Here is a 21,177-nt window from a genome sequence, read left to right as displayed (position 1 = left end):
CTTTCTTTTCCGTCTGTCTTGGACTCAAAACTCTTTCAATCCGTATGACTCTGTGTTTTCATGTAACTTTGAACAAAAACATCAGAGAGGGTGTTTTACAGAGGGAAGAAAGCTAAAATATACGCCTGCATATGACAAAATAATCTTAATAAAAAATGTGCGTACGCGTCAGCATTTTGAGGTCTTGAGTTCAATTGCTGAGACCCAAGAAGAGATCCTATGTGCAACTCTTCATGTATGTCTTATGTTGCTAAAATAAGGCAAAACCACTTCACAGAAAACAGCAGGACACGTGTAAAACCCTGCCTTGTATTTTGACAATGTACAATATGTTAAATAGAAAAAACTAATCAAGAAATATCTAGGTTACACCCTCCATTGAATCTGTAATGGGAGACATTGGGTACTCACCGTGTCCCACATGATGATGTTGATATCTGAGCTGAAGGAGTTGTTTATGTGCTGGGAAATGTAGAGGTTGACAAAGTCACAGAAATGGTGGTACATGTTCACCCCTGTTAAGAAAACACACATGTATTATTTTAGTGAACATCAGTTTGTTTTTTGGCCTGGTATCTAAAAGAAGAATACTCAAGCTTTCAATCCATTACTCTGACATTTCAACAAAGTTTTTATAAAGGTGGAACCATTGCTATCCCACATTGCACATTGACCATGTGTATTGTTTGTTTTCACAAAGATACCATAAGAGTAAAGGTTGTAACTACTTGTTTAAGTTGTAGGACTGTAAATTAAAGAGGGTTAGTATCAGAGGTTGTGCATATTTATTTGGGCATCCAGTACCTTCCAATCCACAAACTGTGAAATAAGACAACCCGGACAGTTTTTGGTTTTTGTTTATCATGTAAACATGTTCTAGTAGAAACAAAAATACGAGAATGAACCTGAAAATTTGCACGATATGGGACCTTTAAGTCATGTAAATGTGTATTACCTACCAGCATCCAGTTTCATAAAAACAGAGGGCTTTTCAATGACAACATCACAGTGTCCATCCTGTATGGGTTGAAAGTCCAGCTCTGTGTATGTCTGCAGCTCGGCATACCTAAAAATCAAAAAAGCTTGTTTAAAGGTTAAAGCCTGGTCCAGCATACTGCAAATTAATCGATTCATAAGTTCAGACACGGTATGCAGTACGTACTGTATGCTGCATACAGCCTTCTTTCGTAATATTTAGTAGGCAGTTTGGAATACAGCCAACTGCTTTAAACCACAGACTGTATATTACAAATTGACATAGTCACCGTGACCCGTTAGTTTGTGGACTGGAGTTAGAAAGCCTGACATAAGTCCATGTATGGTGCCGAAAAGTATTTTATTTCATGTTTTCATTATTTTCAATGTGTTTGGCCTGTAATTGAACTATCTGAGTCATGTGATTGCCTCCCATTGATTGTGAGTATAGAGAGATTATAAACCGCTATATTACATGCACATTACAAGAAGCTGGAAAAATTTCTACGAGCCAGCCAGGAGTCGAACCTAGAATCTTCTGATCCGTAGTCAGACGCGTTATCCATTGCGCCACTGGCCCGCATGACACCCTCTTTGCCTGACAGAAAAGAAAAGAATGGAGCAGACTCCACCCCATCCGCTTCATCCAGCTTCTTCATCCATTCACTCAAGTCTCCATGGCAGTTGAATGGGGGAGGGTACTACTCCTGAAGGGATCACACCAGATGCTTTGCATCTTCAACTGATTTAACAACCGTTTATCTACACTGTCCTCCCTGAGAAGTAGCCTGAGTCACAGTGCACACACAAACTATAACTACTAATTTCCCAGGCAGGACATTAACTGCCTCTAAGCTGTACAGAAGAGTAATACCTAAAAAGGTCTGTTCAGCAAAATGCTGCAATACAGTCCACAGACCACCATCTAGTGGCAGTCTGTGTTACTCCATTCAAAAAGCCCCATACTGCTGCGTGTCACGCATGCTATTCAATCCACAAAGGCATGTATTTCCGTGGTGTTCTAGTTCATAAGATTTGACGCACTCACCACTGTTGACCCGGTGAGATTCCCAATCAGGGAACAGGATTTTGGCCCTTTTTAGTGACTTTTTAGTAACTACAAATCAAGAGTACATTCCTTTTGACTGTCTGATCAGAACGTTATTCAGTTGAAAAAGGAAGAGGAAACCGAAGAGGATGGAATGATCTCCAATATAAACACACAAAAACCTCCCTGGCTAAAGCCAAAAAGAAATATATATGGAAATTAAGTTTGAAATACAGAAACAATGGGACATAAACAGGACATAAATAAATAAATATGTTTTTGCTACATTTTTCTACTCCAACATTTATTTTTTTAGCTATTGCTGTTTCTGTACCTTAATGAGGTAGGAGATTCTAACATCTGTCTAAAGCAGAATCGGTCAATCAGATGAATGGTAACTAGTGTACAACTACGGTAACTGATTATAGCATATTCATTAAATAGTTTAACAATTGGACCATTCTGTCTGAATGAGGGACATTTTAGCTGTTGCTGAGGGACAGGCTGAGGAAATTAAACAGAAATCATGTATATATCATTAAACAGAAATTAAACCCACTTATTATTTTTTTGTATTTTATATTCCTTTATAATATATATATATATATATATATATATATATATATATATATATATATATATATATATATATATATATATATATATATACATACATACATACATATATAGGTATTGGCGAAGTTGAACAAATTTAACTGATTAATTGCATGATTTTTCTGCGATTAATTGTGATTGATGCGCCAAATACAATAATAAAGTAAAAACTAGTCTATTGAGCGTTTATTTTCAAATTAATGTTATCAGAACAATATAACACGCACTCTGGAACAACAACAAGTTAACATACATACATATATAGTTTATAAAGCTGTTTTCTTTTTTTTCTGAACAGGTACCAGAAGAAAAAAACATTTTTTTATCAGAGAACAACATTAACAGTGTGTTCAGTAGTAAGGATCCCTGTTAGGGACAAGCCACTCCTTCTTTTGTCCATGTTCAGTCTGTTGCTTACCTTAAAGATGATGTTAAAGACCAGCAATTGATTAACTTTATACATAAGTAATAAGTGCTTTTGATGTTTTCCAGTTCAGTTGAGTTTTTTTTTACTCCAGTCTGTGTTGGCTTCAACAAGTGCACACAACACCTTCTCATGTGTGGAAAGTTCTTCTCTTTGCAACACTTTAACGTTGAAGATTTTTTCACAGCTCAGGGATTTGTGTCTGAAAAGCCTTCTTACTTTGCAAGTAAAATAAACAAAAAGATATCTGCTGAATCCGTCTAGAACTCTGTTTATTTTTATATTGATTGAGAACTTAAACTCTTCTCCTGAAACACAAATACATTTTCCACAAGGAAACATGCCTTTAGCCTCTTTTAGTGACTATAAACCTACATTTCTTTCTATTTCCAAGAGCTCATACCAACATTATTGGATTAAACTCAGTAACTGAGTGTGTGAATGTGTCCGGCCTCACCAAGATTGCAAGGGGCTCTTGTGCTCTCCCTCTGTGGCAAATGACCGCCGGTTCAGTCTGCAACAACCACCAATCTCACCCGTCTGGATGAAGTCCTCTTTGTACCTGAAACACAAACAAGAATGAGTCTGTCTATGTCATGTTTATTTTATGTGAATGTCACTTTCAAATATACTGACCTCTCATGACCTCTGCGCGGCTTTCGGAGGTCCAGATAAAGGTTAGTTGCCTTACAGAAGCGAGTGTGTCTACTACATCTTAACGATGAGTCCCCCTACAAAAATATTAGGAGTACAAAATATTTAGTATTCAAGTGATATTAACTGGACCTTAGAGATTGTAAAAGCGTTCTCTGTACTATACTTCCTCGACATTCTGCTTGTAAAGCTAATTATGTTCAGGTCTATTGTCTTTGTATTCTTTTGAACAGTGTGTCTGCCTGTTGTTTCTTCCTGTGGACTCTGTAGGCCCGTGGGAACTAAGGAAATGAGCAGACTTACTGGCTTGCTGGCCTTGCAGAGTGTTTTGAGCTCAGAGAGGCGCTCCTTGACGTAGCCAAAGTCCGCCTGCTTCCAGAAAAGCTCTTGGGCTGCCTCCAGAGAATGGGCCCTGACAGATCAGAGATGTAGGCAGATCAGCAAAGCCCAAACCATAATGGTTCCTCAATAATGCATGCTATGAATGATTACACTATTACTTTGGAAAAACAATGGGGACTGTGGTTCAGCAAATTCAATACATATGAATAAAAGATTACTATTATTTAAACTTAACATCGCTGAACCCCTGAAACATCATCAGAAGGAAAAGGTAAGAGTATAAAGTGTGGATATTATGCTTGGAACAGTACCATCCAGAGTCAGCTTTAGTACAGATTGGATAGCTGTAGCGCTTCTCTGGACCACAGTTCTTCTCGTAGCCCCAACAGGCAGGCAGATCCTGCAGTGCATCCTGTTGTTAAAAACAAGGATATAAAGTGTGAATACATACATGTTTGTGCATGTGTAGGTATCTAAAACATGCATTTCTATAATACCCTTCTTACTATAACTGTAATGGATACTGTAAAGAAAACCCCAGAGTAAATATATTTAAAGTTAGCATCAATAAAGAAAATTGTTTAAAAATTGTTATTTTATAAATATTCAAGAACATATTAGTGTAAGTTAAACTGAATATTATATATTCTACATTTATATTATATCAGACACTGATGGCACAGTGTTGTCTATCACATCCTTTTTCCAACAAAAAATGGTTTATGTTGGTCAGAGGCTTGGCTGAAAAAAATATTCCAGTGGAGGTACATCAATGAAAAAAGGTTGAGAACCACTGCTTGAAATAATAGTGTTTATTTAAGCAAGTTTCATTGGTATGAGTCACAATCTAAATCTTGAGGCTTGGCAGTCATAGGGCTTTTTGAGAGATTTTCCTCACAGTACAGCAACACTTACTAACATGTTACAACTCTAGACTAAGAAAATATTTGAACAGTGAAAAAGTGCATATCTTACTTTAAAAGGGCAGAGTGGGTCCAGGCGGCATTGCTTGGCGACCCTCTTGTTGTTGTAGAGGAAGTAGGGTACGTGCTCTGGCGGCAGGGAGATCCTGCTGTAGTTGAGCGGCGGTGCTGGTGGTTTATGGTTGATGTTCTCAGCCTTCTCGGTGGTGACCACAGTGAAAGAAGAAAAGATGCCAAGTGCTACCAAGAGCAGCATAGTCAAGAGTTACACAGACATGTGAAAGAGCTGCTGCTCCTCTTCACAGCACTCTTGAGGTGTTAAAAAAAGAAGGAAGAAAAAGAAGAAAAGGAGGAGGGGTAGGGGAGGAGGAGGAGGAGAAGAAGAGGCACAGACTTAGACTTGCACTCAGCAATCTTGTTTGAAATCTCAACACCAGTTTACAAGCATGTGGCCACAAGCAAGTGTGTGGGAATGTAGCTGCAAGGGATCTGAGCGCCTCATGCAGAAAAGGTCCTGTTGCAGGATGTGTAACTGACCTTTTTTCCGACCGTTGTCTGAACAATCATGAGTGAGACTGAAGGAAAAAATGAAAACTGCTGGCTGGTAACAATGTGACCTGTGCAGTTCCAGGTGGTCAATAAAGTATGATTGTGTATCCATGATCCATGCGATAAAAGTCTCCAGTCTGCATGAGCACACATGGCCCAAAGCCAGATACATTATTAAATATCACTGTGACTACTGTTACTGCAGTTACCACACTGTGTGTGCGTTATAACGATGGCTCCCACACATGTGCACGTCTCAAAGGAGCTGAAGACTGGCGCTGTATTATTTTAACTTTAAAAGATGTGGGTTTTGCCAACAACAAGTAGTTATATTAATTACACGTGTTTTCAAGGAGTTAAAGTTACTTGTCATTCTTAACCTACTTACTTATGAGTAACGGGATGTATGTGAGATATCTCAGGAGTAAATGTCACATGTAAACACCGTGAAAGCATGGTTGCCTCCTTACCTGAGGTTTACCAGTATATACATATATATATATATATATATATATATATATATATATATATATATATATATATATATATACATATATATATATATATATATATATATATATATATATATATATATATATATATACATATATATATATATATATATATATATATATATATATATATATATATATATATATATATAATTTGCTGCTATCAAACTCTAAGCTAGCGTCAATCAACGTCCGTCAACTCGTCTTTAACAAGATGACGTCAACGTTTCGACCAGTCAGCGCGAGCCGGCTACTTGATGGCCACGTGAGATAGCAGTTACAAGCCAAGACGCGCGGGGATAATAACGCATTACTTGCTCTTTTTTTTCTTGCTCAGGGGGAGACATAAGCTCATACTTTATTGAAGGCTAATGTCTGAAATGTGTACGTGGCGGCGAACATGTCACAGCAGCGTTAGTTCTTGACAAAGCCAAGACCCCTGCCCGTTAATTCAAGCCGTGTTACCGATTTGAGGGTGCGAAAGAACGGAGCAGGGATTAAAATATGTACGTTAACGTTTCCCCGGAATAATGACGTGTGACAGGCACGTATCTCACGACCGGTGGTCCTCTGAATTTGTTTCGCTTCAGTTGCGAGTGAAAGGTTTACCTGAACGCACCGCCTGCAATTCTCCAGACTGAAGCGAGGATGTTGCCAGTGGTCGCCATAACACCGGAAACCTGATGGCGGGTTGTAATGCGTAGCGACGACGGCAGGGTGGCGCTGTGTACCACACTTCATCCATGAAAGTGCTCAGAACACTTTTCGCATGAATGTAATGAAAATGCAGTTTTCTAATGTGTGAATCCACATAATTAAAATCATAAAATAAAATGTATAACATAAAATTATGAGTCATGTTTCTCACCACCCAAATAAATGTTTATTCATTTACATATTTAAAGGGTTTCAATCCAATCTTTCTTCCTCTGGATTTCCATTACAGACTACTCTTAGGTCTCCACCAGAGGTTGTGATTTGTAAGGAAATAATACATAAAATTCTCTGTACAATATTGTTTTATATGTTTCTTAAACCATTCTGATTATGCATTAAGAAATAAACAATGATGAATTTGTATAGTGCAAAAATCCTTTGCCATATCCCAACAGTTGTAAACTGTTTATACAATACAATGAAAAGGTTTATCCATTAGAAATTACACCAAAAACAAAGTTCGTACAAACTGCCAAATAATTGAAATGGACACGTGAATGATAAACTGTGGGTATCCTTCATACTGATTCTGTAAGAATATATTGTATGTTATGCATAATCCCAACATTCGCACTTAAATATAGCATGTGATAATTAATTAAAACAAAATAAAATAGATAAAAGACAAGCGTTTTCATTTGACACAGTGATGAAACTAAATTATTTTCTGGTGAATGCATGTGTGGCCAAGACGGTCAATTGATTTGTTTGTGAGAGTCCCAAAAGTAACACAGTTACAAATGGTTTATTTCTGGTTCTTTAGCAATTCATCAATCTGGATTTTGTACATGTTCTTCACATCTTCAAGGTCCAATCGCAGCTCCTCTGCCTCTTCGGCCTTTTCTCCATACATCTGCAGGATAGTGTTGTGCCTCTGTGCCAGATCCTGCAATGCACAGCCACACACGTTAGAAGAAAATACAAATCAAGCATTTGGGTATCCTGTATCTGCTTATACAGCCCTTACCTTGAGTTGAACTTTTAAAGTGGGGATCTCCTGCACCATCTCCTCCATTTCATCGTTTTGATTGGTGAGTCGAACCAGCTCCTCTGCCATCACAGAACGACTCCTCTCTAGACTGGAGATCTCCAGCTGCAAAAACAGGACAGAAAGAGGGTGTAAAACTGTGGGTTTCTTTCTAACAAAATGTTAATGCTGCAGTTTTCTTTTGCATATTTAAATACTTCTTTGTATTTTTATTTTAAGGAAACCTTGTTGATTTGGCCGGCCCTTTGCCTGCAGACAGGTGGTGCAGACATGTAGCAGAACCATCAAACTAATACAGTTTTAACACGCTTATGTGGCTTTGTTCTGAGTTGCTACCTGCAGTTGTGCTATCTCTCCTTCTCTGAGTTTGAGTTGAGACTGGAGGTTCTCCATGATGCTGGAGCCTCCGGACAGCCTGGCGGCCTCATATAGGTTGGTCCCGCTCATCGACATAGACATGGTCATGGTACCCAGAGAGTGGTCTAAACAGTCATCCTGTGGGAGAATGAAGCAAAAGTGCAGGGCCGGTCAAGCGACACAAATCCAAGCATGCAGAGACCGACTAATCATCAATTTTACCAGCGTGTACCTGGGAAAGAATAGAGGTGTGTAGACCAGCATTGTCTGCGCCACTGATGGAGCTCGAGCGGGACAGGGAGGGTGTGGAGGAGGCTGGAGGCTCTCCTAACGAGTGGATCGTTGTCCTCCGCTCCTAATGAAAAAACAGAATTAAGACATCTTAGCTGTCTTAATGGAGAAATTTGGATGAGATGAAAAAGCCTGAAGATTCCTAATCTCTAAATCGTTGTGAACCTTTTCCTTGAGTGCCTCGTGTGCCAGGTAGCTTTTCTTCTTCTCTTGCTCCACCTTCATCTTCTCCATTTCTAATTGATTGGTCAGCAGCAGCTGGTGGAAGAAGCAAAAATGATGCACGTGAGGTAGTTGTTTCTTCGAGGAGAACAGAGTGAGAGGGAGCTATAAAAAAAAAAGGTACCTTTTCTTTCTTGGCCTCTTCTAGCAAGCGACGGTGTTCTCCTCGCAAATTTTCCAAATCAACGTGCTCCCTTCATTGAGATAATGAGCAACAAGTCACTACAAACAATCGTCTCTATCACAGAACCAAAACCCATGCCTGGAATGAAATGAGCATAAAAATGTGCAATATAATGACAATTCTCTTTGAGCTTTTCCGCTAAAAAAATACGCTACACTGTTCCCCCAAGCAGCAACAAGCTGGATACAATATTAGCTTAAACATATTTTCAGACAAACAATTTACACTTTTAAGTAAGTGCTAAAAATGCTCCAACGAAGCCAGATGTCAAACGTAGAATTGTCTACGCTGTATTTATATGTGTAAATTATTGCACCGCTGGACCATTAACAGCAAAAAGTTAACCGTGTAGAAGAGTACCGACGTGCACCGGCCTCCTCCTCTTCCCACTCTGACTCACAGATGTGTTTGTTGTGAAACAAAAACACTCACCAGGAACCGTTAGCATTACAAGCCGAGCCATTCCAACAGCATTTTAGTCAACAGTCCCACAAGTTTTGTTCTACCCAGAAAAACTGTTCGTAATATTCACACGTACACAAATCTATACAATACATCCAACCAAAAGTTAGATGTTCAGGGAAAAAAATCAACAGGCAACAGGAGGTAATGAGTGAATGCAGCATAACAGTCAGCGTCTGTATAATCAGGTTTCTGGAAACAAGACAAATAAAACTAACTTCAGACAAAACAAAAATGTGGAGTCAGCTATAGAGCACTTATTGATTGTTGGCGCCTTCCTTTGTACTGCAACATTTTGACTTAATATTCTTGACAGTGTATTACTTATTTATAATGTGACCATCAATTAACATTGCAGGCTTGAGTTTTAAGTTGTGATTTGTTACCTGCTGCTCTCGTCCTCAAGTTTCTCTCGCTTGTTCTTTTCAGCGTCCAGCTTGGCCAGGAGTCGGGCCTTCTCCTGACGGAGGAGGGAGTTCTGGGACTCGAGAGAGATCAGCTGGGATTTGATGGACAGAAGGTCTTCTGTTGCTGATCGCTCCTTCTCCACAGCGACAGCCAGCTGTGCCTGGGCATCGGCTGTTAAAAAGAAAAAAGGGACAACCAAAAAAAAATCAGGCTTTTTGCTTCACTTTGTACATTACTGTATTTTGATGTTCCACAAACCCACCCCCACCCCCACCCCCACACACCAAGCCTGTCGGAGATGTTCTCCTCTAGTCTTTCCCACGATGCCGTCTGTCCGCCCAAAGAGGCCTGCAAGTTCTCAATCTGTCGCAGTAGGGGTCGTGTTGCCGAGGTAACACTCTGACTGAGCTCCTGGTTCCTTGTCTCTGCCTCCTGAAGCCTCTGTGGAAAATGAAAAGGAGAAGAAAAAAAACAGCGTGCATTAATTTAAATACATTCTGCCCCAGTCAAAATTCTGGTTATTTTCACCTCTTGCCAAAGGACATCTTAACCAGCATATGTTTACCTGCTGCAGCTCCTTGATTTCCTCCCTCAAATAATCTTCTTTTCTTGCTTGCTGTTGCTCAGCCCTCTGCAGAGCCAGTCTCAGGTCAGCCACCTGTGAACAACATTAAAAGAAAGATAAGAAAGGATGGTGGGTTCAACGTTGCAGTGCTTCAATCGAATGTCCAATACAGAGAATAAGGAACAATAAATCAGAAACTCGTCAAGCTGACTTTCCTCTATGTGTGAAATAATAAACCACCTCAGCATGCTTTATTGACCTCGGTAACTGGCAATTTTTATTTGGCTTAAGTACCATTTCCAACAAAGTTATCAAGAACATGCTGAAGACATTCACTAGAATTCTCAATGCAATTTTGAAAATGAAAAAGGTGCAGGGGGACAACATCTGGGTACAGTGAAGGAATCGCACAGTCAACCATGTGTGCTTGTGTGAGCGTGTAATCATAACATTTTTGTTTATGGGCCGCAGCATCTCCTGTACGAAAGGAAATAACAACCGACTCCACATTTGAGGATTGAGGTGTATTGAGGCTCCAAAGCCTACTGTAGTGTAAAATGTGTAACGCATGCAAGGTGGTCTGGTTGCTCATGCAGCAGCAAACTCGCAGGTCTGAGGAGTCTTCCTTCGACGCTTTATTTACATGCATATCCTGTGTTACCTGATTGGCCAGAGCTTCTTGTTGCAGCCGGGCCTCCTCCTGGGCCTTCTCCAGAGCCAGGCTCAGCTGCTCCTTGGCCTGCGTTTCCCTGCTCAGGGACACCTCTTCGGCCTCACTAGTTCTGCTGACGTGCACCTTGTGAAGTTCTGCCAGCTCCCTAAAAACAGAGGCGTTGAAATAGACCGTTAACAACATAACCCTATTACAGTACCGTCCTCATTTGTAAGAACAGTGGGACATTTGTTGTTGTTTGGCTCTGCACTTGCGCACACTGAAGCTGTAATAAAACAACAATGGTGTATTTATTTTGTAAGTCTATGCTAATTTTTATGGTTACGCTCTGTCCTCTTGAAACTGGGGGACTGTGTATAAAAGTGGTTACAATTCCCCATACTGTTCACCCATTGTAGATGTAAACGTCTTCAAATAAATGGTGGAAGGCCATGCATTAGCCTCAATTTTCATCGAGTAATTTCAAATCCAATGAACTCAAGTACCTAAATAAATGTGTTCTGTTATAAATACGAAGTCCGCACAGTTTCCTCTGCCAACCATAAAATAATACAATGTGATGTGAATTGCAATATAATTGCTGGCTCGTGAGATTACATTTACAGTAAGAGCTCTCGATGTTAGCATTCAGTGTCGATAGAGAGGTGTGTCAGCGTTTACTTATAAGCGTTGTCCAGAGCAGCCTGGACGCTCCTGTTCGTCTCCTGCAGCTCCTCAGAGTCCGTCTGCAGCCGGGTCAGCTCTTTCTCCTGCCGCTCCACCACCGCATTCAGCTTCTTGATGTTCTCCCTGTGCTGTTTTTCCACCTCTTCTTTCCCATCGAGAACCTAAACACACAAAAAACGTCAGTTGCAGCCGTGATTACACTATATTCGGTTATACTCATAACGTACCGTAACCGAGGAACAAATGTCAAGACTTCTCAATGAGAAATTATTTATCGTAGCAAACGCATAAGTTATTTTTAAAATTAAACATCAAATTTAATTCAAACCCTTGAATTTGAAAAAGGGGAAATCCAACAAAAAAAGTAGATACGGTTCCTCTGAATCCAAATTGATAACGGATGACAACTTCTTCACATATCATCAAACTTAAAAGGTGCTAAAAAGCAGAAATTTCTCAATTTCAGGGTAAACCATGACTATATATTGTTAAAGCAACATTTCTAACAAGGTAGTAACATGTGACCTGCTGCAGCTGCCGGAGCTCCTCCTCCTGCTCCTTGGTTTTCCTCTGTTGCTTGGTGATCCTTGTGTCGCTCTCCTTCTCCTTTACGCGCAGCTTCTTGATGATGTTGCTGTGCTGCAGCTGCTGCTTAGACAACTTTTCGCCTGAAAAAATAAACACATAAATAAACTATATTTCAGTGACCATCCACACTGACGTATGCATAATTTCTTCCCTGATGAATTGTTTGCAATAAAGTAGTATTCATTCACTCATAACCCCAGCACAATAATTACAGAGAGAAATCTTTTCAGGATTAGTGCTGTCCCATGTATCATGTGGGTTGGTGGAGGGGACTTATGGACTGTTACATAATTTAGCTTTACCTTCTTCCAGCAAGCCTTTGATCTGCTCTTCCTTCTCTCTGATGATCTCCATTGTATCACTGGAGTGAAGTCTTGTTGAAAGCTCCTCTCGCAGGCCTTTTATTTCCTGTAGCATAGAGGAATGTCCTTTTTGACTTTGGACATGTTTGATTTTGTATTTCAACATAAAATTTAATAAATATGGGTTTGTTGTAAAAAAAATAAAAAATAAAAAAAAAGAACAGAGGCTTTTGTAGCTTTTGGAGAACTGTCTCAACGTACTGCTGAAGGAGTAGAAGAAGAGTGAAAGCTCAGATCACTCATGTGTGAATTACCTTCTTGGCTATGTCTCGTTCTTTGCATGCCAGCTGAGCCTTCCTCTCTGCATCTGCTATGCGCTGTGTGAACTCATCCTTGAGGGACTGAACAGTGGAGCTCTCCTCCTTCAGGCTTATCACTTCACTAGAGGAGGAACAGACTCATTAGTGGAAGAGCACATTGTTAAAAGCTATACAGCCTCAAAGCCAAGTAAAAGCTCTGCGGGAGTAGATTATTGAAAGCATTTAACAATCACTGTGGCTCTGTGAAACGATAACTTGAAATGTTCAGCATTATCTCTTAAGTGTAGTCACGGTCAATTACATAAATATATTTTTTTAAAAAGGTTTTAAAAAATTGAGAGGATCTCAAACATGAAAGTCGCTTAATTTACAAGTTCAACCAGTCCATTACATTTTGTAGTTTCATAGAAACAACACAAGACGGTGGCACTAGGTTACCTGGTCTGAAAAGGGTATCGAGACCATTAGGCCCAGGTAAAACAGGTTTCTTGCTGTGTGCATTGTGTACTCACTCTTTGAGATTGTCACATTGCTCCTCCAGACTGGCCTTGTCTTTGCTGACTGCGAGCAGCTGCAACTCTCTTTTCTCGAGGCGGCCTGACAGCTCGTCAATGACCTACAACATGTTATTGTGTTTGAAACAGCAGTTGCACAGAAGAGCCGAAAAATATAAATGTCACTCATAAGGAGAGTAAGTAAATATACTGTGAGAGATTTACAGTTGCCCTCTTTGTGTAGTATAAGAAATATATTAAAATACACTCCTGGCAAAATTCAGATTAAAGCCATTAGACAGATGAAACATAAAGTTTTGCTCCGGACAACAAGCTCGGAAGAATTTATAAGATGACATGGAAATATGAGGGATGGATGGATGGATGTCATATGCATTATCAAAGTGTGGCAGTGACTGGATGTCAGGTGTTTTTTTAAGTTTAACAAAAAAACTTGCATATTCACCATGAACAATGAAGCGATATGGACTTTGTCAGCATACATAAACACAAACACGCCTTTATGTTATACACTGTCAGCTATCGAGGAAGACCAAGCTACCTTTTGAAGCTCCAAAATCTGAACTGTTGAGACACTTTTCATCTCTTCTGTGATTGGTGGAATGATCCGTTCCTCAGCTTTGGAGGTGGGATCACACAGCGTGACATTAGCCTCAGATTCCTGTTCCGTCATCTCCTCTGGCGGCTCACTGTTGACAGGTGTAGCACTCCGCCCACTCTCCTCCATCTCGTCCAGTGACTGCTCCCTCATTGTTTCCGTAAAGCCCTCTTCTTCATCCTCTTCTTCTTCCTCCTTCTCCTCCTCCTCCACCTCCTCCACCTCTGCTTCCTTCTCAACCTCACCATCCTCCTGCTTCTGGCAGACAGCTGACGACACCATTAAAGGAGGAGGGCCTGCAGTGACAGACGCTAGTGTCCGACTGCCAGGGATGTCATCGTCAGAGTTAACCTCACTGACGCTCCGGCTATCCAATGACTGCACACTGAAGGAATCAATGCGTTCAAATGCATCCGAAGATGAGCCACAGCTCTCTGTGAGCTTGGAATAGTCCTCCAGACGAGGGAAATCTTCACAGGTGGAGGCAGTGAGAAGCTGGAAGGAGCCCTGCATTAGGTGAAGGCCAGCCTTGCCCTCGCCTGTTTCTTGTCTGGAGCTGGCTGAGCTCTCACTCAACACAGACTCATGGTCAAGCACTTCAATGTCACTGGTAGTCGAGGTTCCCGAGGAGAAAGCGCTGACTGGCGGAGAGGGGGTATCACTTTGACGGTCCTCCACCTTTGAGTCCTTATGCTCTACGAGTACTTCCTTAGAGGTCGGAGAGGGCGAAGGATCACAAGGTGCAGAGCTCTCAGGTTCAGAAGTGACAGCGGCGGGTTCTGGTGACTCTGTAGTATCCTGCTCAATCTGGTGATCTGATTGATTCTGTGAGCACTCTGTGTGTGTGTCTGCAAAGCCAACATCTGTTTCTTCACTGCTCTTGTCACTGTTACAGGGGAGGTCACTGGAAGAAGATGGAGAAACTGGCTGCAGGAGGATAGTGTCTGCTTTAGGCGACTCAAGCTCAACAGGCTGGCTCTCAGCGACCGTCTGATTCCCATGACCCTCGTCAGTCTCGACTTCTTTTTGTGCCCCAGCCTCTTCGCCGTTTTCCTCTTCTTTCTCCTGAGGCCGCCTGTGAGACTTCGCAGGGGGTACAGACACCACCTGGGCGTTGATGGCTACGCCTTGTACGTCGCCAGGAGGCAGAAAGGTAGTGAAAAAGTTTTCAGATTCATCCACAACTGTGCGTGTGACAGGCGTGGTGATGGCATCGGAGGATGGAGGAGGCGTGGTGGTCTTTTCCTCAGGGGGCGCTTCCCACTGCGTCATTCCCCATCCTCCACTTAGCGACAGCTTCCCAGGTATTGTGACGTCTGACAGAAAAGAAAACGCATCACCAGTTATTGCAGTAATCCGATATTTGCTTATGGAAACATTTGCTTTTAACCCCACCCATGTTAACCTGACTTACCGTCAAAGGGCAGGACGACGGCGTCACCCCACTGGTCCTCTTCTTTGATGTCCAGAACTCGGTCGATTGACTTCTGAGCTGTCGTTAACGCCTGTTTGGCGAAGCTGGACAGATGAGACGCGTTGAACCAACTCATTTTGGGCTGTTAGGCTAACGCAGCTAGCTCTCGGCCAAGTTGTGACACGGATCTTTGACAGAATTTGGCTTCACAACACAAAGTCAGCGAAATCGGGTTTTTTACATTGTTTACCCTGTCAACCTTAACCCGGGGCGAGCAATACTTCCTAAATGTCGAGCTGTCCGAGGACGCTTTGTTGACAGCCAGCTACCGCTTCGTTAGCTGTAGCCGTAGCGTCAATGTGAAGGGACGACATCGAGCCCAGACACAGAAACGGCTCGCGGACACCCCAGCTGGCATTCAGTATCGCGTCATTTCTCCCGTAGACATGCAGGTACCTCTAACACCACATCCACAACTCCACAGCGGTCAAAAGCAAAGCAACCCTGCCTCCTTTCGGCCCTCTTGCTCGGCCGACATCGTTTGTTTTGGTTGCTCTCGACTTGTCGCCCCGTTAGCCTGCTGCTCGCTACTTCCTTTTCCACGTAGCATAATGACGTCACGGCCCCGTCTGGCCGATCTGAGACGCTCACGTGCGTTTTTTTTTTTGTTGTTAGAATGTTTGACTTCGCAATTACAGGGATTAAGGATGTGCTCTTGACTGCAATACATGCGTGTGTGTTTCAGCCTTATTTATTTTTGAGCAGAAACCGTGAAATGATAGATGCAGTTTATATTGATGCATCTAATCAATCTGAAGCAAAGTTGGACTTATAAGTATACCTCCTCAATTGTACATGCTAATACTCTTGAGTGAATAAGCTTTAATTCACTCAAATGCATGCAGTGCATAAAGAAAATATGGACTTTGTAAGAAAAGCATTTTTTTTATTCCAGTTCACACATCGTTATTATTGTCTGTCAATTACCACTTTAGTGGCCACTGCAACAAAAAATACTGTGTCGGGATAAATAAATATTCAAAACCAGTACAGAAAACATGTACACAAAAGTAGCCATTTTGTATCTTTGCTTGCACGTAGCAAGTGCAGATAAAACATAATGCAAACATCATCAACATTTGTAGATAATGTATCACCAAAAGAAAAGACAAAGTATGAATTATGATTTTGGCTTTTCAGTGCAAAACATTAGTCAATAAGTACTTTAAAACAATAAAATCACACTCATTTATACTGTGACTTAATTCACTGTAAACGGTTCCAGTTTCTAGGCCATTTTAAATATGCTGCATTTATAGTTGGCCAATAACTGGTTGTGGGAGTGCTTGAGTTCATTCTATGAGGTAAAGCAGAGTCTGAACAACATGGTTTGGGGTGTGGTGGCATCAGCCACAGCAAGCTCTTGTCTGTCACTCAGCCCCAGCTCTGAAACAAAAAAAACCAACATGTTCAGAACAGTAGTGAGTCAGCATATTCAGGATATTCATCTCACCAATTCAGAGCGTAGGCATCGACATTTCTAGGAAACACATTCAGTAAATAAAGCACCTCACCCTTCAGCGTTTTGGACAGATTTGGCCGTGTCCTCTGTTCAATTGAAGCTACAGACTTTAAGACAAAATACAACTCAATGTAGGCTTAAACCAAAACAGGCATGATTGCCAAATTAATTAATAATAATAATAACAGAAACTGTGTGAAACTAGAGGTTAATTACCTGTAGATATAAAGTTTTGTTCTTTCCTTCCACTGTTGCTGTTATAGCAGGTGATTTCATTTGTCTGAAAAAATACAGTATATTGAACAACTACAAATATAATAGCAAGCAAATATAACCATAAGGAGAAGTTAAGTAGGGTGGCAAAGTGCAGTAATAAGTAATAAATCATAATAAGGCAGCTAAACCTACAGGGAGGCAGTCTCAGTCAGGTGATCTAACATCTCCTGGAGTTTGGAAGATGGGGAAAAGTGCAAGTCCAGAGGTACTTGGCTGCAGGCCGAACAGTTTTCCTGCATCAGAGGTGAATGTTAACATGTGTTTTACAAAAAGGCAAATTCATTACTGAAGCAATTATGAGCTGGCAGATGAAATTCAAGTACAAACCTTCCGTTCCGCCTCAAAAGTGTATGTGTACAGGCCGTCAACATCGTTGAAGACCATGTAGTTGTTGAGAGGTATGTAGGCACTGCAGAGGCAAACAGTAATACCATGAGAAATAATGAAAAGGCACACATGGTTTATACAGATTTTTACTTTGTGCGTATGACTGCCAAGTAGAACCTGTAAACTCACCTTGATGCTATTTTGAAAACCTCGGTTGCACAAGCAGCTGCATAGAATAAATAAGGAAAAGAAACAGTTATCTCCGGGTACACTGCTCTGTTTACAGAAGGTTATTAGACTCATAACTGTTTGGAAATGATTAACTCTTAAGTGGCAAGGCGTATAATCTTTGATAAAGGGATCAGTTCCATAGCTCTCTAGCACACCTTCACATGTATTCAAGCTACTTACCAGCTATCACAGCATTTGTAGACGCTACAGCAGGAATTATCCTCTTCACAACACCTGCAACATTCAAATAGAATACAGAAAATAAACATTTTGTGAAGCGCTAAAAATGGACCATCTAAGACATAAAAGTATGTACAATTACTGATTGGAGCAAACATCAATAAGATACATGTTGCTGTGTTATGTTCTTTAACTTATCTTTCAGCATTAGCAGTGTTCTGTTGGTGACGGATAGATGTGCTATGTGTGCTCACCCTGGGTTAGTCTGTATGTGACCCCTGTTATGTTGAAATCTGCTGCCCTCTTCAGGGATCTCTGGTACACCCACTGGATATGCTCTGGGTCATCCCCATCTAGGACCACACCATCTAATCCACATACACACAAAGAAGAAGTAAAAAAATAGTCTTAAAAGTCACAAGTCAGGTTTGTTGAGCCTCTTCATGATCAATCTAAACATTACAAAGAGGACTAAACAGAAATGATAACTGCAGTGTGAGTCATACCTCCAAAGGGTGTCTCTTTGGGCCACAGCAGCATCCGGACATACTCAATGCAATGTTCTGGCAAACGAGGCATGGAGGCTATTGTACACATGGGGAAGTTGATCTACAAAACAGGTTTATTTTTAATAACAACCAACTAACCAGAAATTATTCTGTAAGACCTGTGGGGTGTTATTTTATGTGCTACCTCACCTGAGGAGGGTAAAGCTCAAGGGTACAGTCGATGCAGGCGGTCATGCCAGGGAGGATGACTCTGGCGTTGCCTTTAAAGCCTTCCGTCCCCCCATCAATTAAAGGAACGACAGAACCTGGGTCTAAGACACCATCCTCATACACCAGCAAAGACAGCTGCAAAGACACAGGGTCATTACAAAAACGATATGTTCCTTTTAGCACATTTTATAGCTTTACCATTTTAAATTCAGGCATTTATGCACAGAACATTTTGGTGGAAAAAAAGCAGTCGGTCGAAGTACTGAGACAGATTGCGGTGAAAGCAATAACTTACCAGCATACCATTCATCCACCTCCTTGCAACGATAGAGTCCAGTCCACAGACAATTATATGGAATTCTAGATGAATGGAAGACAAATCAATTCTCATATAATGTCTGATAACGACAAAGTAAAAGCAGTAGGACTGTAACCGAATCGTATAATGCAAATCAATATTGCATTGTAGCACTGAAAATTGAAAGGCTGTTTCATTTTAAATAATTGTTTTAGTGGCTATATCAGCAGTAAGAAGTGCTGTAAAGCGGTGTTTTAGAAAGAGAACCAGTGTTCATCAAAATAACAGCAAGTTGCAAGTACAATTTATTTTGGGATTTTTAGTTAGTGTCTTTTGGTCACATGTAGTTATTTTTGTGTACAAAGTATAAGTATAAGTGTATCAAACCGTGAGCCCTGCAATAAAGCAAATTATGAGGTGATGGAATTGCTACACCCTCTCCAAGCCCACATTTGGTAAAGGTGCAACAGAAAAATCTTAATGATACTTACGTCTGTAGAATGTTTCATCTATGTCTTGAATTTTCTTAAAATGTCTGCACAAAGCATTAAGGAGAAATTTATTTAATTGGTTTCACAACCCAACAACTAAAGAAAGTGTCTATTCTACATTTGTAAATAGTATTTTTTTATATGAGGAATAGCTGCTTGCTATACACCTTTTAATCACCTAGTTTGGACTTTTTAAACAACTTCATTGATATCAAGCATTTAAAATCTTGCAATATGTGTTCAATCAAAAGGATACGGGACAACACAGCATCCAGGTATGCGGTTGTTGACGAAATCAGCTGCCACGTTCGCTTTGGGTCGACCTACATCAGTTGGCCTATTCAACATCACACACACACACACACACACACACACACACACACACACACACACACACACACACACATTAAAAGAACATCTGATTGCTTCAAACATTACACGAAACAATAATTAATTGGAATTACATTTGAACGTGATTTTTCTGACCTGAAGAGAAACTGTCGATTTAGGTTTGACACATCAATGGTGTCCATGTCAACAACATGAATGTTGCGAAAGCCTGACAAAGCCTGAACCACAACAGGAACAAAAAAAAGACAAAGTGTTAGACATTCATTAAAGCAGAAATTATACCTTTTAAATAGTTATAAAATATGATAGTGTTCATACCAGGTCTTTCAGCAGCTCACATCCCAGACCACCAGCACCAATGACCAGGATTTTGCAGGTTTCAAGCATAAACTGCAACGACTGTAGCGAGAAGCGATGAAGACATTATGTATTAAAGCACCGCAATAGAACACAAGTAACAAATAAAAAAAAACTTGCTTAATTCCGATCACAGAAATTGTTACCTCTGTGCTGGGTTCAAAGTCAGGATGCGTGAAGGGTCCTGACCTTTCCAGAAACTTTTTTATATGGTTCCACCGACCGTCCCACTCACAGGTGCGTCCACTACCTCCATCGACCACCATCCTGGAGGCAACATGTACATTTAGGACGTGTCATCAGCAACATTTGATAACATATGGCATGCATAACATTGTTTGTTTGATATTACACAAAAGCTTCTACGTCTACTGGGATCATGCACACACACAAAAATAGACAATCAATCAAACCCTAAACATAATATGGTTTACAGTTCAGAGCAGGTCATTCAATCCATCAGGTACATATAGTACTATGTTAACATCCACTTGTGTTTTGACGTCTGTCCTACGTCAGTGGCTGCTTTCGCGTGGCCGACGTTGTTTTAAAGCTTCCTGGAAATGATATTAGCCTGAATAGCATATTTTTGACATGTGGGCGTTTCTGACCCTCTGGCCTTAGGTTAGTCACTCCTGATGGACAGTTCCCGGCAGCTAGGCTAACTGAATAGCTAGCACGTCAACTCTAAGAAGGTTTAGTAAAAACCTCTCCCTTTGCACGGAGGTCAACGACGCCATTTATGTTTTACTGTAAAGACGTGTTAGCTACTCACGACCGATTGCTCGGTATTCTTTACCCTAGCCTAGAGTCGCCGTACTCCCTTTATAACAAATGTTCGATATTAGCTTCTTCAGATAACTGACGTTAACCTTCCCCCTGCCTGGTAACCTCAAATCTTCCGCCAGTTCTACCAATTCAGCACTAACTTCTTAGTCAGCTCCACTACTCTCCTTCTTTTCTTCTCCCTAAAAAGAGAGAATAAAAGAAGGTTCATTCATGCTGTGCTTTCAGAGGTTAATGAGATTTGAAAGCATCTTTCGAGCAGTTAATGACTGTTTCTTGCTTGTTTCTTCGGCAGCTACTTACGGCTCATCCGCGTCCGCCATGTTT

At 40.8% G+C, this 21,177-nt stretch overlaps 3 protein-coding genes and 1 non-coding gene across 12 annotated transcripts in view; all 4 read right to left on the bottom strand.

Moving 5' to 3' along the window:
* Positions 1 to 6,732, bottom strand: part of eogt (EGF domain-specific O-linked N-acetylglucosamine (GlcNAc) transferase) — a 39,136-nt gene extending 32,404 nt beyond the window's left edge. For 6 of the 7 annotated variants that reach the window (XR_011078586.1, XR_011078589.1, XR_011078585.1 and 3 more), the window contains exons 1-8: positions 6,652 to 6,732; positions 5,034 to 5,290; positions 4,370 to 4,470; positions 4,020 to 4,128; positions 3,699 to 3,793; positions 3,520 to 3,624; positions 960 to 1,066; positions 412 to 515 (exon numbers count right to left, since the gene is read on the bottom strand). Coding sequence is in view for 2 of the 7 variants with exons in the window: in XM_068594397.1 (XP_068450498.1) it covers positions 412 to 515; positions 960 to 1,066; positions 3,520 to 3,624; positions 3,699 to 3,793; positions 4,020 to 4,128; positions 4,370 to 4,470; positions 5,034 to 5,237 (825 nt within the window). In the remaining 5 variants the exon portion in view is untranslated. Of the gene's footprint in view, positions 1 to 411; positions 516 to 959; positions 1,067 to 3,519; positions 3,625 to 3,698; positions 3,794 to 4,019; positions 4,129 to 4,369; positions 4,471 to 5,033; positions 5,291 to 5,518; positions 5,660 to 6,651 lie in introns of those variants that run through there. The other variant, XR_011078587.1, reaches the window with a different exon arrangement.
* On the bottom strand, positions 1,483 to 1,555 carry trnar-acg (transfer RNA arginine (anticodon ACG)). The gene has a single exon. It is a non-coding gene; the product is annotated as a tRNA-Arg (tRNA).
* Positions 6,733 to 6,913: 181 nt separating the features above from the next.
* Positions 6,914 to 15,907, bottom strand: tmf1 (TATA element modulatory factor 1). The gene is made up of 17 exons (XM_068594623.1): positions 15,313 to 15,907; positions 13,842 to 15,214; positions 13,298 to 13,401; positions 12,780 to 12,906; positions 12,466 to 12,571; positions 12,101 to 12,243; positions 11,570 to 11,736; positions 10,898 to 11,054; positions 10,237 to 10,329; positions 9,956 to 10,112; positions 9,650 to 9,842; positions 8,742 to 8,811; positions 8,561 to 8,653; positions 8,337 to 8,459; positions 8,084 to 8,242; positions 7,727 to 7,852; positions 6,914 to 7,645 (listed from the first exon to the last, which is right to left on the bottom strand). The coding sequence occupies exons 1-17, from the start codon at positions 15,446 to 15,448 to the stop codon at positions 7,505 to 7,507; spliced, it is 3,468 nt and encodes a 1,155-aa protein (XP_068450724.1). The 5' UTR covers positions 15,449 to 15,907; the 3' UTR covers positions 6,914 to 7,504.
* Positions 15,908 to 16,273: 366 nt separating this feature from the next.
* Positions 16,274 to 21,177, bottom strand: uba3 (ubiquitin-like modifier activating enzyme 3). Of its 3 annotated transcripts, XM_068594164.1 has the most exons (18): positions 21,154 to 21,174; positions 20,994 to 21,032; positions 20,211 to 20,331; positions 20,026 to 20,106; positions 19,843 to 19,925; positions 19,613 to 19,693; positions 19,357 to 19,400; positions 18,863 to 18,927; positions 18,547 to 18,702; positions 18,355 to 18,457; positions 18,103 to 18,216; positions 17,849 to 17,902; positions 17,627 to 17,663; positions 17,438 to 17,519; positions 17,243 to 17,343; positions 17,051 to 17,114; positions 16,887 to 16,941; positions 16,274 to 16,758 (listed from the first exon to the last, which is right to left on the bottom strand). In XM_068594164.1, exons 1-18 carry the CDS (start codon positions 21,171 to 21,173, stop codon positions 16,670 to 16,672), a joined length of 1,389 nt encoding a protein of 462 aa, XP_068450265.1. In that variant the 5' UTR covers position 21,174; the 3' UTR covers positions 16,274 to 16,669. The 3 variants fall into 3 exon arrangements, with proteins under 3 accessions (XP_068450265.1, XP_068450266.1, XP_068450264.1); XM_068594165.1 differs by lacking the exon at positions 20,994 to 21,032 and having other exon boundaries at positions 21,154 to 21,177; XM_068594163.1 differs by lacking the exon at positions 21,154 to 21,174 and having other exon boundaries at positions 20,994 to 21,109.

Source organism: Clinocottus analis, unplaced genomic scaffold (assembly GCF_023055335.1).
Source record: "Clinocottus analis isolate CAN_PGR_092001 unplaced genomic scaffold, fCliAna1.0.p SCAF_3, whole genome shotgun sequence".
NCBI lineage: Eukaryota > Metazoa > Chordata > Actinopteri > Perciformes > Cottidae > Clinocottus > Clinocottus analis.
The sequence above is the reverse complement of the archived record's forward strand: the minus strand, read 5'-3'. Positions and strand labels throughout refer to the sequence as shown.